Source organism: Triticum aestivum, chromosome 3A, assembly GCF_018294505.1.
Source record: "Triticum aestivum cultivar Chinese Spring chromosome 3A, IWGSC CS RefSeq v2.1, whole genome shotgun sequence".
Classification (NCBI taxonomy): domain Eukaryota; kingdom Viridiplantae; phylum Streptophyta; class Magnoliopsida; order Poales; family Poaceae; genus Triticum; species Triticum aestivum.
The window spans coordinates 13,208,489-13,223,960 of NC_057800.1; the positions used below are offsets into that span (position 1 = coordinate 13,208,489).

The 15,472-nt window shown below is 42.9% G+C and overlaps 2 protein-coding genes across 3 annotated transcripts; both read right to left on the reverse strand.

Annotated features, from left to right (window-relative positions):
• Nucleotides 1-934: 934 nt before the first annotated feature.
• On the reverse strand, nucleotides 935-3,326 carry LOC123059847 (alpha-1,3-arabinosyltransferase XAT3). Its single transcript, XM_044482369.1, has 3 exons — nucleotides 3,160-3,326; nucleotides 2,774-2,973; nucleotides 935-2,638 (listed from the first exon to the last, which is right to left on the reverse strand). Exons 2-3 carry the CDS (start codon nucleotides 2,895-2,897, stop codon nucleotides 1,410-1,412), a joined length of 1,353 nt encoding a protein of 450 aa, XP_044338304.1. The 5' UTR covers nucleotides 2,898-2,973; nucleotides 3,160-3,326; the 3' UTR covers nucleotides 935-1,409.
• A 271-nt stretch (nucleotides 3,327-3,597) lies between these two features.
• On the reverse strand, nucleotides 3,598-11,940 carry LOC123059846 (leucine--tRNA ligase, chloroplastic/mitochondrial). 2 transcript variants are annotated; one of them, XM_044482368.1, is made up of 20 exons: nucleotides 11,633-11,940; nucleotides 11,011-11,155; nucleotides 10,822-10,878; nucleotides 10,073-10,192; nucleotides 9,767-9,871; nucleotides 9,401-9,624; nucleotides 9,242-9,308; nucleotides 9,016-9,170; nucleotides 8,039-8,300; nucleotides 7,760-7,954; nucleotides 7,156-7,235; nucleotides 6,828-6,890; nucleotides 6,677-6,758; nucleotides 6,161-6,238; nucleotides 5,978-6,079; nucleotides 5,733-5,905; nucleotides 5,460-5,637; nucleotides 5,005-5,082; nucleotides 4,357-4,488; nucleotides 3,598-4,025 (listed from the first exon to the last, which is right to left on the reverse strand). In XM_044482368.1, exons 1-20 carry the CDS (start codon nucleotides 11,923-11,925, stop codon nucleotides 3,792-3,794), a joined length of 2,823 nt encoding a protein of 940 aa, XP_044338303.1. In that variant the 5' UTR covers nucleotides 11,926-11,940; the 3' UTR covers nucleotides 3,598-3,791. The 2 variants fall into 2 exon arrangements, with proteins under 2 accessions (XP_044338303.1, XP_044338302.1); XM_044482367.1 differs by having other exon boundaries at nucleotides 6,677-6,890.
• Between the last annotated feature and the right edge of the window lie 3,532 nt (nucleotides 11,941-15,472).

Consider the following 15,472-nt stretch of genomic DNA (forward strand, 5'->3'; position numbering starts at 1 on the left):
GAGTACTGCCTATTTGTTAAACCTCCAAAACGGCAATAGACAATTACATGTTCACAGAAGAAGTGCATTGTGCCTGAACATCTTCACAAGCAAAATGGTGTACAATAATGCATCCTCCAAACAGCACCACTACCCACTGCTCTGTTAGTCCAAACATCTCACTGAACAAGTAATATTTGTTGGGAGATCTTTTAGGATTCAACAGCAGGAGAGGAAACTAAGGCCTAGAATAGATTATGCATGTCAGTGTAAAGTTGGATGAGAAAACACCACCAACCAGGGAAAGTAACAAAAGTAGCAAGCTGTGTGTCTGGCTCACCTTTTGGGTAGCACTATTTGGCCTTTGCAGTTGAAAGTCCCCAAGTTTGTTATGGTATAAAGTGAAGTGCCAGAATTCCATTATTTACAGTTAAAAGCAAAAGCGGCCTGGTTATATATGTTGAGGCGTATCCTTGGACAAAATTAGCAGTGAAATGAAATCTTTCTAATCGAATTATGGCTTACACTCCTTTTTTCCACAACTCATAACAATTGCACATGCCAACATAAAGTCTATAGCAGAAAACAAAGCATGATGCGCAGAAAAATAAAATCAAAACAACACGATAGTAAAATATGAAGAGTTACCTTATGGAATTGTTATTCTCAGTTGAGTAAGAGCTTAGCCACTGGATTAGCCCCAGATTTTTACCGTGCGTTAGAGATCCAACAGCCCACCTATTGTTGTACGTAGGAGTCAACAACAGGATAATAAACTAAGGCCTAGAATAGATTATGCATCTCAGATTCTCAGTGTAAAATTGGATGATCAAACACCACCAGGGAAAGTAACAAATGAAGCAAATTATGTGTCTCACCCACCTTCTGGGTTGGTAGGAACTATGAGTAGCATTATTGTGCATTTGCGGTTGAATATAAAAAGTGAAGTACGGCGTACCAGAAATCTTAAATGATCCATTATTTACAGTGAAAAGCGAAAACAGCATGGTTACATATTGAAGTGTATCCTCTGACAGAAACAGCAGAGAAATCTTTCTAACCGAATTACGGTTTACACACCTTTTTCACAGATCATAATAACTGCCCATGCCAAAATAAAATTATGCAGAGAACAGAGCATGGTGCACAATTTTTTTTTCAAGTCCGACACAATACTAAAATCTGAAGAGATACCTGATTCAACCTTGGTTGTTCCAATTTGTGTTATGTTTCACTATATCTTATGGAATTGCTAATCCTTAGTTGAGTGAGAGAGTTTAGTCCCTAGATTAGCCTTCGAATTTGCCTTCTGACCGTGTGACAGCGATCCAACAGCTCACACATGATTTAGCCAGACCCTTTATTTTACTGCAGTAGTAAAACACTTGACTAATTATCTTGTAAACAATCTACGCCCTGTGGAGTGTCTTCTAATGGTGAAGAAGCTCCAGAGCACGGGACAAGGCGCCACTGAACCGAGCGACATCGAGCGTGACGTTCTGGCCGACCAGGTACTCCGACCGGAGCGCCAGGTCCCTCAGCACACGGTGGTCACGTGGGTACAGCTCCGCCAGTGTGCTCTCCCCGACGGCGATGCGGTACTGCACGTAACTGAGCCCCATGTCGCCAGCCGGCTCCCCGAAGTCGTCCCTCGCCATGGCCTCCAGCCCACCCAGCGGCACCACCTGTACCACCACAGCCCCTGGCGGGAGGAACACCAGGTTGGTGAGCCCAGCACCATGAACGCCCACCAGCACGTCGCACGAGTTCACCAGCCGTGCAAAGGCGGGCAGGTCCGAGTGCTGCTCCGCCTCGCCGACGATCACCTCGTAGCCAAGCATGGCTGCCGCCTGTGCAACAGCCCCCATGTTGGTGAACGCCCTGGTTGTCTTCCGGGAAATGATGAGCAGCCTGGGGCGTCGCGGGCTCTCGATATTGTCACTGCCATGTAGCAGCCGGATGGCAGTATCCCTCTCGAGGCCATAGGATCTCCGGGCAAGGTGGGCAAAGCCGGCCATGGAGTAGTGCCCACCGAGAGTCTTCGCGGTGTCGATACTCATCTCCTTGTGGAAGCTGAGGCCGACGACCACATGAGGGTAGCAGAGCACTTCTGCGCTTTGCCTGTCCATGTCAATGACAGCGTGGCGGGAGAGCCCCCGGAGCAGCGGTCGGTACTTGTCAAGCCACCACGGTGGGGCGTCGCTGACAAGGAGGTGCGCGTCGCTGCGGAACCGGCTGGCGGTGATGAAGAGCGGGATGAGTACGTCGGTGAAGTCATGGAACATGTTGCCTGCGTAGCCGCCGACTGAGAAGACCACCGCAGGGGCGGCACTCTCGGCCGTGCATCCCGGAGCGTAAGGTGATGAAGGGGTGACCGACACCAACACCTCTGTGACATTGGCGAGCGTGTGGCCATCATTCTTCCTCGCGTGCGGCTTCATCCTCCATGACCGGCGCCTCACAGAGACAGAGGGATGGAGGAGGGCAATGATGGTGACGTTGGAGAGGATTACCCGGACATCGCCCTTCAGCTCGCATACATCTGATCTTAGGCTCGACATGTCACACTCACACAGCAGCTCCCCTTTGTTTGCAGAGTCCATCTTTTCTTCTTCCCACATCACTGAAGATGTTGGACCAGCTGAAAACAGCAACCTCACTGCAAACACAAAATAGAGTAAATGAACGTAAAACTGGCAGAAACAAGACCCCAAAATGTGTTTTTCCTAGAGCAACCGGCAGGAGCACTCTCTATTCATCAACAGGCCAAAATGTCAAAGCAACCATAACTTACATGTCTGCAGAGGAACTGCATGCCTGAATAGCACCATGAGCGAAATCGGCGCAAGAATGCATACTGCAAACAGCACCAATCCAACCTTGACAGTAAGACTGATTATTTTCTTATCAGTCACCATCTTGCAATGCTGAGATCCTCAGAGGAGTAGCAATGATACTCCCTGAGTTGCTTCTATGCTTATATTCTAACCTGCTCTGTTAGTTCAAACATCTCATTAAACAGGTAATGTTTGTTGGGAAGATCTCTTAGGGATCACCAACAGAATAAGCAGCTACGCCCTAGAATAGATTGGGGGGTGTTGTGTAAAGTGTATCCAGAGACAAAAAAGTAGCACATAAATATTCCAAAGGAGATGACTCACTCAATCATGGAGAACATACCTTTTCATAACTCGTCACAATTCGACACGCCCAAAGGAAATCTAGTGCAGAAAACAGAGCATGATTTTCAAACAAATGAGATGAACATAATAGTGAAACATAAAGCTTAGTTGCATCAGTCCATCAGAAAACTTGGTGCTGGTGGACACTGATACCCCAGGTCAGGGTAAAGTTCTACAGTGCAACAGTGGACATGTTAGGTGTTAGACTAAAGAAAATACTGTTTCAGTTAGTTGGTCCAACCCCTTTGGTAGAATAACGACAAGGAGGATTCTGCTCATGGTCAAATCCTCCTTGCCAACATGTGAAGCAACAAAAGAAATTCAGAAACTTGGAAAATAATCAGGCAACCTTTGAGCTAGGTTCAGTGGTACTTTTAGACTTTTTCGTAGCCCACAAGAGAAATCTTGCATTTCACTTCTTCAAAAAGCTTCTACAGATCTTAAGTGGAAAATATATTCAAAGAGAGGCCATCATAAAATTATAATGTTAAACATAGGAGTATCACAAAAGATACATACCAATAGCAGAAAATGTTACTACAAAAGAATGGAAATTTACAGATCTCGAGACTCTATCAACTACTCTGCCAGGACTCTGGGGAAGATTGATGGAAAAAACCAGAGCAATAATCACGTCCTTGCCTTTTGTTGATCTAGTATAACATTCAAGATCCTTCCAGGCACATAAATTCTCTTCCTTATGGCCTTCCCATCCAAATATTTGGAGAGTCTCTCGTCTGAGGCTGCTATTTGGAACACATCATCCTCGGAGCACTCCTTGTCAACAAGGATTGTACCCCTGGTCTTCCCATTGATTTGCACGGGGAGCACAATCTCTGATTCCTTCAAATACTCATTCTTTGCCTGCACAGAATAGAAAGAGATCAAAATACTTTATGCTAAAGTTAAAAAAAGTTCATTGACATGAAATTTCAATCCATAGACATATACCAGACTAGCGATCCAAAAGATACCCTTATTATCTTGACTAAGGTAATTTGTTAGTAACTGCTATCTAACATTTATGAAATCTTGTTTATTTAAATGTACAACTATTATTCCTAAAAAAAGGTATAATTATCCCACCTAATAACTATTAAAATCAAAGCAGTAAATCTAATAATCTTCATCTTAAATGCATCAGCAATGTATGCTCGATTGGTACCAAAGGAAAGCAGGACAGCTTTGAGTTTACCTCTGGAAACTGTTCATGGGCCAATGATTGTGAGTGTCCAAGACGAAACCAAAGCTCCTCAGCCAAGTGTGGTGCAAAAGGTGCTAGCAACAGAACAAAGGAGTCTATAACAGATTTCGGTTGAGTGTCCCACTGTAAATAAAGTGAACATCACATCAGATTCTTCTAGAAATTATGTGGTTGTACAATCAGATAAGCTAAAAAGCATGTTTACTAGAAGCTACACGGTTGGGTGTTAAACCAAGCAACCTCTAGTTCCACTTACGCTAAAATTGAATATTCTGGCATAAAAAAACTATGGAAATTACTAATGCCAGCTTTACGAGAGATTCTGTGCCTACCAATACTTTACCAAAGTATGACCTGAATGCATTAACGAAGAAATACTGCATGCATTAAAGTGAATATGAAATGAAACGCAAAGGTCCTTCGCGTTTTCTCGAAAAATATGCACTTGTGCACAGTTGCTCGTTACAGCAATCTGCATGAAAAGCTTGCACAGATTTGAATAACTTTGTGTTTCGGCACATAACTGGTGCAACAGAAAAACTCTGCTCTCCCATCTCTGGGACTAGAAAAAATGATGTGTAATATGAACACTGGCAACTTAATCCTTCAAGGGGGCATGCACAGCATGTCTGAATTTACCTTGTATGCGGCATTCACAAACTCCATCATTGCAGAAATTGCAGTGTTAAACCTTGTTTCCTGAATCTCCTCTGAAACCTACAAACAGAATAATAGACATTATCCAGGAGTGAAGTGATCATCACAACAACAAAACTTGAGGAAAAAAGATCAATGTGCAATTAAGGTAGTAAGGTTTTGTCCCATTCAGCCACCTCCATGCTGCAATCATCATGAGATTTGAAATATTTCCAACAGAAGGCAGTATGGTTTGTGGAATGAGTTTATAAATTCTTTCTCCACACCAAACCAAACACCTCTGTTATCTTTTACTTGTTAGCTGAAACATGGTAGAAGTTTCCCAACCAGACAGGCAACTCTAATAAACCAAACAAGTTACATGGTTTTCATTTCAGAGAGCATAAGTGCAAAAAATGATATTTCACCCTTGTGACAACTGTGACTGTGTGACCTACCCTTGCAATGCATTTGTGAAGAACACGGAGCTGCTCAAAGGTTGGTTCGACATCAGTGGCCATAGTTCCATCTTTATATGATCCATCCGGTAATGGTGTGCCAACCACGAGTCTCCAAGTCCTACCTAGAAACCGATGCACACCTTCAATTCCACCAGTGCTCCATGTTTTTGAATCTCTATATGTATCAAATTTTCTGTTAACTTACTGAAAATGGCTCTATTTCATCTGTAAAATTTAATGCAGCTTTCTTTAGTAAAAGAAATGATGTACCTCAACGGTCCCATGAACATCTCATATAAGCGGAGAGAATCGGCACCATATTCTGAAACCACGTCATCGGGGTTGATGACATTTCCTCGACTTTTACTCATTTTGTATGCGCGGGCATTTAGACGTATCTTTGGATCATCCTTCAGCACATAATGATCTCCAACTTTTGTGATCTTAAGAACATAGAAGCAAGCGTCAATCTCCAAACTTGTATACCCAAATGAATATAGAGGATCAGAACACACCTTATCTGCTGGTACTTTTTCTTGGATGCAATCACTCAGACTTGAATCTGAGTCTGCAGAAACCCATTTGCCTTCGTTGTCTCTATATGCAGTATACTCAACCTGTTACGACAACCATTACTTAGGAACGGAAAAATGCATGACAAAGATGTAGAATGCCTTAAAGGAAATGGCTCCACCTACTTCTCCCAGTATTAATCCTTGATTTATCAGGCACTTGAAGGGCTCTTTAGTGGAGACCACACCAATATCATACAGAACCTAGAGAAGTAGAGATCATTTGGTTAAAGAAACATACGGCCAAAAGATATTACTAGATTTGTGTACTACAGGCCTACGTGATATACAAGCAGGGAGAAAAGGCATAGTGAACCAATCATTGGTCCCTGAGTATCCTAAGAGCTGAATCCGGATAACAAGAGCTGAAATTCCACTGTGCAATGTTATTATGTTAGTTGGGCACATACAGATTCAGGCCTCTCAGGTTGTTTTTAGATTTCATGTACAAAAGACCAAACACACCTTTAACAAAATCTCATACAATACGCAGGTGACAAGCTGATAACAAGTTAACAACAGCATTAACAAATTCAAATATGTTTCCCATAGTATACATCACATGAGATAGACCAGGAACTTTCCCATAGCCTTCAATTGGTTTGTAGAAGGGGAGATTTTTGTATTGAATAAGAATCGGACCTTATGCCAAAATCTTGCATACAGCAAATGCAAGACAGAATGTTCAGCACCACCGACATAGATGTCTACTGGACCCCAATAACTGCATGATATAGAAAAGAAGTTACACACACATCTCTTACTGAAGATCAATTGTGAAAGAAGGATGCACCTTTCTTTAGCCTTGTCAACCAATGTGCTGGAATTTTTTGGATCCATGAATCTCAAATAGTACCTGCATAACAATTTAAAAATAGGAAAATGTAAGGGTTTAGAAGTCACTGGCAAACACAGAAAGGACTCACTTAACAGCAAGGGCACAGCAGTCTATCGATGAACAATGATGAGCAATTGCAATATTAAAAAAAATATCGTTTCAGAGCAAATTGCAAATTGTGTACAACACAAAAAGGTTCCTAACATAAAACAGAACTTCTACAAGTATTTATGGAGTATTAAATCCGTGTAAATTGCTGAAATTACAACGTCGAAAAATTTACCAGCATGAACCGGCCCATTGTGGCATGGTGCTTGTTTCTCTTCTTGCAGGCTTCCCAGTTAAAAGATCGGTGGTTCTAACCTGAAAAGGCAGCAAAACACTTTAATACTATATATAGGCAAAACTAAATGAAACTCAATACATATTTTCATGCAAATTTACTAAGAGCAGTAGCTTACATTACATCTCATGACCCTCAAGTTGAAATGGTATTAAAAAAATCAAGCAAATAATGCTAACATTATCCAGTTCTTTCCGGTTTGCTCATTCAAAAACACATGTATAAATGATGCAGAGCAGTCCAACTAAAGGAGGTGACATGCAGCTTTCAGAAATTGTGTTTCTCTGTGTCATCTTTGCGGTTTATAGATTTCCTCATGTATGTTTTTAACTTCACAAATTATAGAAGTGGGATTAACTCTTTTGCCTCTGCAGTTTTCCCTTTTTTCCAACCTTCACACACTATGTTTCTTCTCTTTGTTCCAATATGAATATATGATTGATGGACATGCAACAACTTGAGAAGATTTTCAGAAGGGGGTGTTCTTAGCATTACACAAAGATATAAGAAACTCTCTGCACAAGAAATTGTTGAGAACACATACCCAATCTGCTGCTGTGGTCAAAGGGGGCTCCCCAGTACCAGTAGGAGTGAAGTCATCCAATTCAGGAAGAGTTAAAGGCAACTGGTTTTCTGTAAGAGGCACCATTTCATTCGTATCATCAAGGTAAATAACAGGGAAAGGTTCGCCCCAATAACGTTGTCTAGCAAAAAGCCAATCTCGAAGCTTGTAGTTTACCTGGTAGTTAGGTGTGCTCAATTAGTCCATCAGAAAAATCTGTGCACAACATTGCTGTAGGATCAAGTGGGGGAAAGAATGCACCTTTTTCTTTCCAAATCCATTACTCTCTACCCAAGCAGTAACTTCTAAAGCAGCATCTTGTGAAAGCATACCATTGATATTTAACCCAGATGAAGAACTGGATGAGTTTATCATGATACCATAATCTGCATAAGCCTCCTCGGGATCACAATTGCCATTGGGTGGACTTACAACCTTAATGATTGGAAGTTCATATTTCAAGGCAAATTCATGGTCACGGGAATCATGTGCAGGCACCGCCATGATAGCCCCAGTGCCATAGCTGCAAGGTTGTTAAGGTTAGCTTTGGAAGAGCAAAGGTAAATACAGGTGTAAACTAGGTTTCATTTTTCTCATTATTAGTAAAATATGCAGAGATAACAACCCAAACTTCATTGGCCAATTTGCTGAATATTCTACCATGCCCCTTTACGTGTATCTGAATAAAGCAACTCTGAAATGGGGAAAAGGTGGATAATGACAACAATAAGGAAACTGAAGTAGAGAAATTGGATACGGCAGCTGAACATTAGCAAAGTCACAATAAGCAGTGTATTCTGCCTATTCATTACATGTAGAATACTAGGTTTTCTACTATAATGAAGTCTAGACTTTGTAGCACTTGAGTTCTACTCCCTAAGGGCAACCTGGTGCATGTAGCTCCCGCTTGCGCAGGGTCCAGGGAAGGGTCCGACCACTTTGGGTCTATAGTACGCAGCCTTTCCCTACATTTCTGTAAGAGGCTGTTTCCAGGACTTGAACCCATGACCTCATGGTCACAAGGCAGCAGCTTTACCACTGCGCCAAGGCTCCCCTTCACTTGAGTTCTACTCCCTCCGTTCCAAAATAGATAACCCAACTTTATACTAAGTTTAGTACAAAGTTGAGTCCTCTATTTTGGAACGGAGGGAGTACTTAAGAGGATGAACGCGAGAGCGACAATGATGATGCAAAACCCAACATTAAAAGACACAGAAGATAAAGATAAGTTTACAAACCTTGCTAAGACATAATCTGCCACCCAAATTGGAATTATCTCCCCGGTTGCTGGGTTCTTAGCATAAGAACCACTGAAAACTCCAGTTTTTTCCTTCTGGAGTTCAGTTCTCTCAAGTTCACTCTTCCTTGCTGCAACTTCTGTGTATTCCTCTACCTGCTTTTCGAATTAGTCCATATTGACGTTGAATGATGCTAAAGTTATCAAAACAACAAAAAAGAACATACATGCGCACGCTGTTCCTCAGATGTTAGAGATGGCAACAAAACATGCTCAGGTGCTACAACAAGATATCTGCAGCAAACAGAAGGCAATTCAATATTGTCCATCTTGTTCTAGAAACTGCACTAGCTGATAAAGATTAAAAAATAAGGCAGAATACTCACGTTGCACCAAAAATGGTGTCAGGCCTTGTTGTATAAACTGTCAATTTTGCACCTAGATCATGTCCTTCCTGGTCAACTGCACAAAATTCAAGCTCAGCACCTTCCGATCTCCCTATCCAATTTCTTTGCATTTCTTTTATGCTCTCAGGCCAATCAAGATCATCCAAATCTTCAAGAAGTCGATCAGCATAAGATGTTATCCTCAGCATCCACTGGCGCATTGGCTACACAGCAAAAGATAAAGTGGATAATATGCCTTTTAGCAGATAGGTACTGAGCAACAGGTTCATTGACATGGCAGAACATAGATAAAAAAGGATAAGCAAAACCCGCAACAGAAAGAGTTACACAGTTTCTACAGCTTACCTTTCTTATAACAGGATAACCACCACGTTCACTGACACCATCAATTACTTCTTCATTCGCCAAAACAGTCCCAAGAGCAGGGCACCAATTGACCGGTACCTCAGCCTGATTGTAAGATAGCAATGCCAGCCTAAAAATCATTGAAAACCACAGATACAACACTAAGCACATAAAAACAGAACCCTAAAAATGAATCGTGCAAAGCAGATGATCAGTTGAAACAAAGTAAATACAGAGCATGTCAAGTCAAATGATAGGCTTTGGAACTCGAACGATGCAGTAAGAAAGGACACTAGTAGCTCTGACCTGGTAAGCCAATCCTCTTTTCAGTAGTTGAAGAAAAATCCATTGCGTCCATTTATAGTAGGCTGGTTCTGTTGTGGAGATTTCACGATCCCAGTCATATGAAAAACCTAATGATTTAAGCTGCAACACAAGAAAGCATCCTCCTAATGAACCAGTAGTAATCAAAGTACTACACAGAACATTTTCACTTTCGTTTCCACAGAAACAACCACGTTCTTATACCAACATTCTATCCATGGTTCGTGAAATAGAGGAGTACATTCATTGTAAACTGGACTTATATAAAGCAGGCGTTGCTTCAATGGTACATGAAAAAGTTTCAGGCTATGAGTCATGGAACATGTATGGCAGGGGTACAACTAATACCCATGGTTTCGCACTGATCAGTCAAAACAAGCACCCTACAAAGCATCTAGGGGAAGTCTCATCTATGATAACTTGTGCCAGTCATAAGTTATAACAGTTGCATCCATGGTTAGACCATTACCAAGATCTTGTTTGGCTAAAACATATTGCCATATTGGCAATGTAGCTCAATTACCGAAGCTTACTTAGTAGCAGAACTATTTTTCTGTTTTGTGTATACTGGGAATGCAAGTGCAAAGCACATCTAATTGGCAGCCCGAAAATGATGCGTGAGAGCACACTTGACTTGCTACTGTAAATTTGTAATATCTACTAGACCTTAGAAGCAAAAGATGCAACATAGCATGAAGCCATGAAGTATATATATAAATTAAAGGCATTACCTGTGTGCGGAAGCAGTCAATGTTGCGTGCAGTTGTAGTCTTGGGGTGGGTTCCCGTCTGCGCACAAAGTTACATTTTACATCATTCATTCAGAAACACAGCAAGACACCAAACTTACCAACAACAACAACAAAAAAATAACTATCCCAATATAAAGAGACCCCCAGAGGAGAGGAGATTTCAACTGACCTGGATAGCATACTGCTCGGCGGGAAGACCAAACGCATCCCATCCCATCGGATGCAGGACATTGAAGCCTTTCATACGCTTGAATCTCGACAAAATGTCAGTCGCCGTGTACCCAAGGGGGTGACCAACATGCAGCCCAGCCCCACTGCACAGCAATTTGCGAAATCATGTGAAGTAGGAACAACATGTATCTACTTGCAGGGTAGGACTAGGATTCAATTCAGGACGAGTTGATGCATCCTTGAAGAATAAATTTCAGCATTGATGCCTTCCTGCATAATATTCGGCTCTATGCATGCAGTCGCATAACAGAGGAGGATACTTCCATATTATTATTCTAGAGAAAACTAAACTAGAGCCTCGTATCCTAGTGCACGACTCAGGACAAGCACAGCCCAATTACACCACCGTGTGCAATTGCACTACAACACTACAGAAACTCATGATAAACTCCAACAGCTCGAGCACTGGTGGAGAAACTGAAACTGCAGAACCATCCATTATTCTTAAATTACACAATTCAAGCACGAATTCGTGGCGCGGTAGCTACATATTCATAGTGAACTCGAACAAATCGGTCACGAATGCCATACGGAGAGCCGGAGAGGAGAGGGGCGGGTACCTGGGGTAGGGGAACATGTCGAGGATGTAGCACTTGGGCCTGGAGGTGTCGAGGCCGTCGCCAATGTCCGGGGTGCGGAACGTGCGGCGCTCCTCCCAGTGCGCCTGCCACCTCGGCTCGATCTCGTCGTACGGGTACGCCCTCCTCGCCTGCGCCTTACCCGCGTCGGCGCCGGCGCAGGAGCGGCAGGAGCGGGCTCGGCGCGGCGGGAGGTGCGCGCGGCGCCGGTGTGCGGCGGCGAGCGCGGGGGGGCGCGCGCGGAGCTGGAGCGGCGGGTGCGTCGTGAGAGCCATCGGGGTGGGGTGGGGTGGGAGCGGGAGCCGGGTGTGGAGAAAGATGAAGTGGAGGGAGCGAGAGGTCGCTGCGGGAAGAAGACGACCAGCTTTGGGATAAGGTTTTGGAATTTGCTATACCGATTTTTAATTATTATTTTTAGACTAGAATTTGCTGCTAGTAGCACTCAAATAATCCCACAAATAAATACGAAAATGACAATAGAACTCCCCATGGATGTGAACATATTGATTCTGTAGTGTATATGTTGTTATATTCTTTTTGTAATCTTGGTCAAAAATTACAAATTTGACTTAGAACAAATGGCACAAGACTCTGAGATGGAGGGTTGTGACGAGCAAATGGCATGCTCTCACAACGGTGATGGCGAACCGCGAACATTTGAGGCGACGATGGTGGCAACAATATGCTCTGGCGACAGTGGCGATGGATTTCAAGCTTTTCCATCATTGGTAGTCGAGGCATTAAGGAGTCGGAGGAAAACCGCTAGCAAGTTTTTGTTGTATTGTTTTGCCAAGGCTTGCTTTTCCAGCACTGTGAGCTAATGGAACTCATGGAACAGCAATGAAACCGGAATTAAGTTTTAAGGCATGTTTGCTTGGCATTCTAAGGGTTCTTGTTCCCCCTAATGCTTTGTTTGTACGTCCGTATTGGAAAGCTCCGCGTTGAGTTGGATTAGAATTTCAATTCGGTGAGAAAACTGAAAAAGCACAAATACGAATTCGCTTGCTTGCTTGTTCACTGAATTGACCATCGAAATGGCCACGAGGTTTCAACACCAAATCTTGTTTGGATGACAACTTTGGAATTGCATAGCCACGTTACCATGAAGATTATACCTTCTGTTTCACATGACTGAAAAGGGAAATCAGCTCGCATGTGACTATAATTAAATGAATATATAGCAGTAAAGATAACAAATATTCTAGAAATGAATCACAACAACACAAAATAGTTACACAACAATATTTGCAAACAATATTTCAGCCTCAAATATTCGTAGGTACAACAAATATATATACGAGAAATATATCCACCAGTCGACTGGTGGTTTGCAACAAATCCGCACGACGCGATAGCCGTTCGATCCGCATCCAACGCCCCGCGTCGTCCCTGTTGCGCGCAGCGCGCGTGGCGCTAGCCGTTACGCCTGTGCTCAGTCGATGACAGGTGGGCCTGTCCGAAACCGCCCGTCTCACCCAATGCGCACGATCCCCACTCGCCCCCTCTCCCTCCTCGCCCGCATCTATTTCTTCCTCCTCTGCTGCTGCGATTTCCATTCCAGTCCCCTCTCGCCCCCCCTCCCCCTCGTCCGCGACGGTTCCTGGTGGTGGCGCGTTCCGGTTCGCGGCGGACGGCGTCTGAATCTGCGGTGAGGAACGCATTCCCCACCTCTGTTTCCTTCCTGTTTTGCTCTGCCGCCGGTCCGCCATTGATTTAGGGTGCACGGAGCCTTCGAATCCGGTGGTTTGTTGTTCCCATTAGGTTAGATTAAGGCCGACTTCTAGTTTCTGAGTCGGCGTTGAGCAGCGCCTCCCCCCACCCACACACCCGCCCCGCTCTGTTTTTCCTGTTGTTCTGCCTTCATGCTTCGCCGTTGATTTTTGGTGCTCGGATCCTTCGATTCTGGCCGTTGTTGTTGCTATTAGGTTAGATTAGGTCGCCTTCTATTTCCAGTTCAATATGGCCCGGACATCTCGTTTAATTTGTGGTAAGCGTGGGTGTGGATAGGTGTTAGTGGTGGCAAGCGTGGTCGGTTCTAATAAGGATTTTGGTCTGGTGTTAGTGTTGTGGATGTGGATGTTTAGGACACCCAATAGTGTTTGGTGTTTATGGATTTCAAGTTGTGCATCAGTGGCTGAGTATTTGAAAAGTAACCCTAAGTTTTTTCACATAATGTTGTTTTATGTTGGTTTTTGTTTGATGCGGTGTGTCTATTGATTAGGCTTTGTGGTGCTCCAATTAGCATGTTTACAATGCTTGATTTTCTTGTGATGTCTTGTTATGTTCAAATATCATGATGTTTATATTTGAACTTGCCAATGACATTGCACTCAAATTACCAGATGCTGAAACACTGCTATTTATCGCTGGTGTCTTTGTTATGGTTAAATTATCATGATGATTGTATTACACTTACCACTGTCATGTTACTGTAGTTACCAGTAGTTTTCTAGTCTAACTACATGCAGCACAATGCTCATTTCTCATTCATTTGTCTGGTTGTTTTATTAATGAACATGTGTGAATGCTATTTTTTATCAGTGGTAATTTGGTTGTAACTTGCCAATTGCATTGTGCCTCAATTATCAGTCACACATGCTTTTGTATACCTGTGTCATCTGTTTTAATTTTTTTAGCAGGTGTGATGAATCAATTGCAGTTTGCTTGTTTTCTTTTATCAGCTGTATTATTGCTTTGTCAAACACTAGTTTTATAAATGTTGCAGTTAAATGTGTTATCAATGTTTCAAAGTCATCTAATGGTTTCATTCGCTTTCTTTTTTTTCCTATGTGTCAGGGAGACAATGCCGAGGAAGCGCAAAGGAGATGGTGACGGAATCGATGAGGTTCCTTCGAAAAAGGCGAAACGCCCTCCTCCGCGGAACAGAGCCTCACCCAGTTCGCTTCTTCTAGCATGCAAGGACATGAATGATGACAGGAAGGCTGCCATTGATGATATGGATTTAACTAGCCTTCGGAATATCCAGTGTGACCATCTATTCAACAATCTCAATGTGTGGCTTGCTGATCTCTACGAACCCAATTCGCGTGAGGTGGTCGTACCAGGCCGAGGCAGGCTTCCAATCAATGAGGAATATGTGCATCGTGTTATGGGCGTGCCGCGTGGAGGGAAGGATGTCCCTTACAACCTCCCTACTGAAGCTGATATTGAGTTAGGGCTTGAGTTGTTTGGTGAGCTTGGATATGCCCCTAAAATGACTGATCTCGTTGATCTCATAAAGGGTTCTGAAAGTTCTGATGATACTTTCAAGCGTATGTGGCTTCTGCTTGCGGGGAATACAGTCATTGCCCCTACCACCTCCAACAAAATTAGCCTCCGATGGTATGATGTGCTGGTAAGTTTTTTTGTAATCATGTCATTTTATTTCTTGTGTGCCTGATAACTTTACTATATGTTAGTGTGGTAACTTTCATATTTTTTTGTGGTGCATTCGGTGAACTTCAGTTTCTTTTTGTTTTTTAACTTGCAGCGGGACATCGATGGTATTAAAAACCTCAATTGGTCCAAATTTATTGCTGATGAACTACACAAGGCGTTGCTGAAACGCAAGCCTACCAGGGGTTGCCTTCTCTTCTACAATGTAAGTGACGATGCTTTCCTCTTACCTTCTCTTCTGTCATTTGTCATTTCTTTGTCATATTGTGTCTGATTTTTATTTGTGTTTACCATGACGCTTGTATTTTTCTTGTCAGCTACTGTACATTCATGCGATTGGTCTTTCTGGACTTGGCATCGTATTTCCTGATGGTCCTTTTCCCATCAATGTCTGGACAAAGAAGCTGATAACTCTTGTCCTCAACA

Coding starts and splice junctions, on each gene's coding strand:
- LOC123059847 (XM_044482369.1), bottom strand. CDS start 2,897: ATGGTGACTGATAAGAAAATAATCAGTCTTACTGTCAAGGTTGGATTG. Junction 2,639..2,773: donor TGCAGTTCCTCTGCAGACAT/GTAAGTTATGGT, acceptor TTGTGTTTGCAG/TGAGGTTGCTGTTTTCAGCT.
- LOC123059846 (XM_044482367.1), bottom strand. CDS start 11,925: ATGGCTCTCACGACGCACCCGCCGCTCCAGCTCCGCGCGCGCCCCCCC. Junction 6,891..7,155: donor CAATGGGCCGGTTCATGCTG/GTAAATTTTTCG, acceptor ATTGTTATGCAG/GTACTATTTGAGATTCATGG. Junction 4,489..5,004: donor TTGTGAATGCCGCATACAAG/GTAAATTCAGAC, acceptor CTTTATTTACAG/TGGGACACTCAACCGAAATC.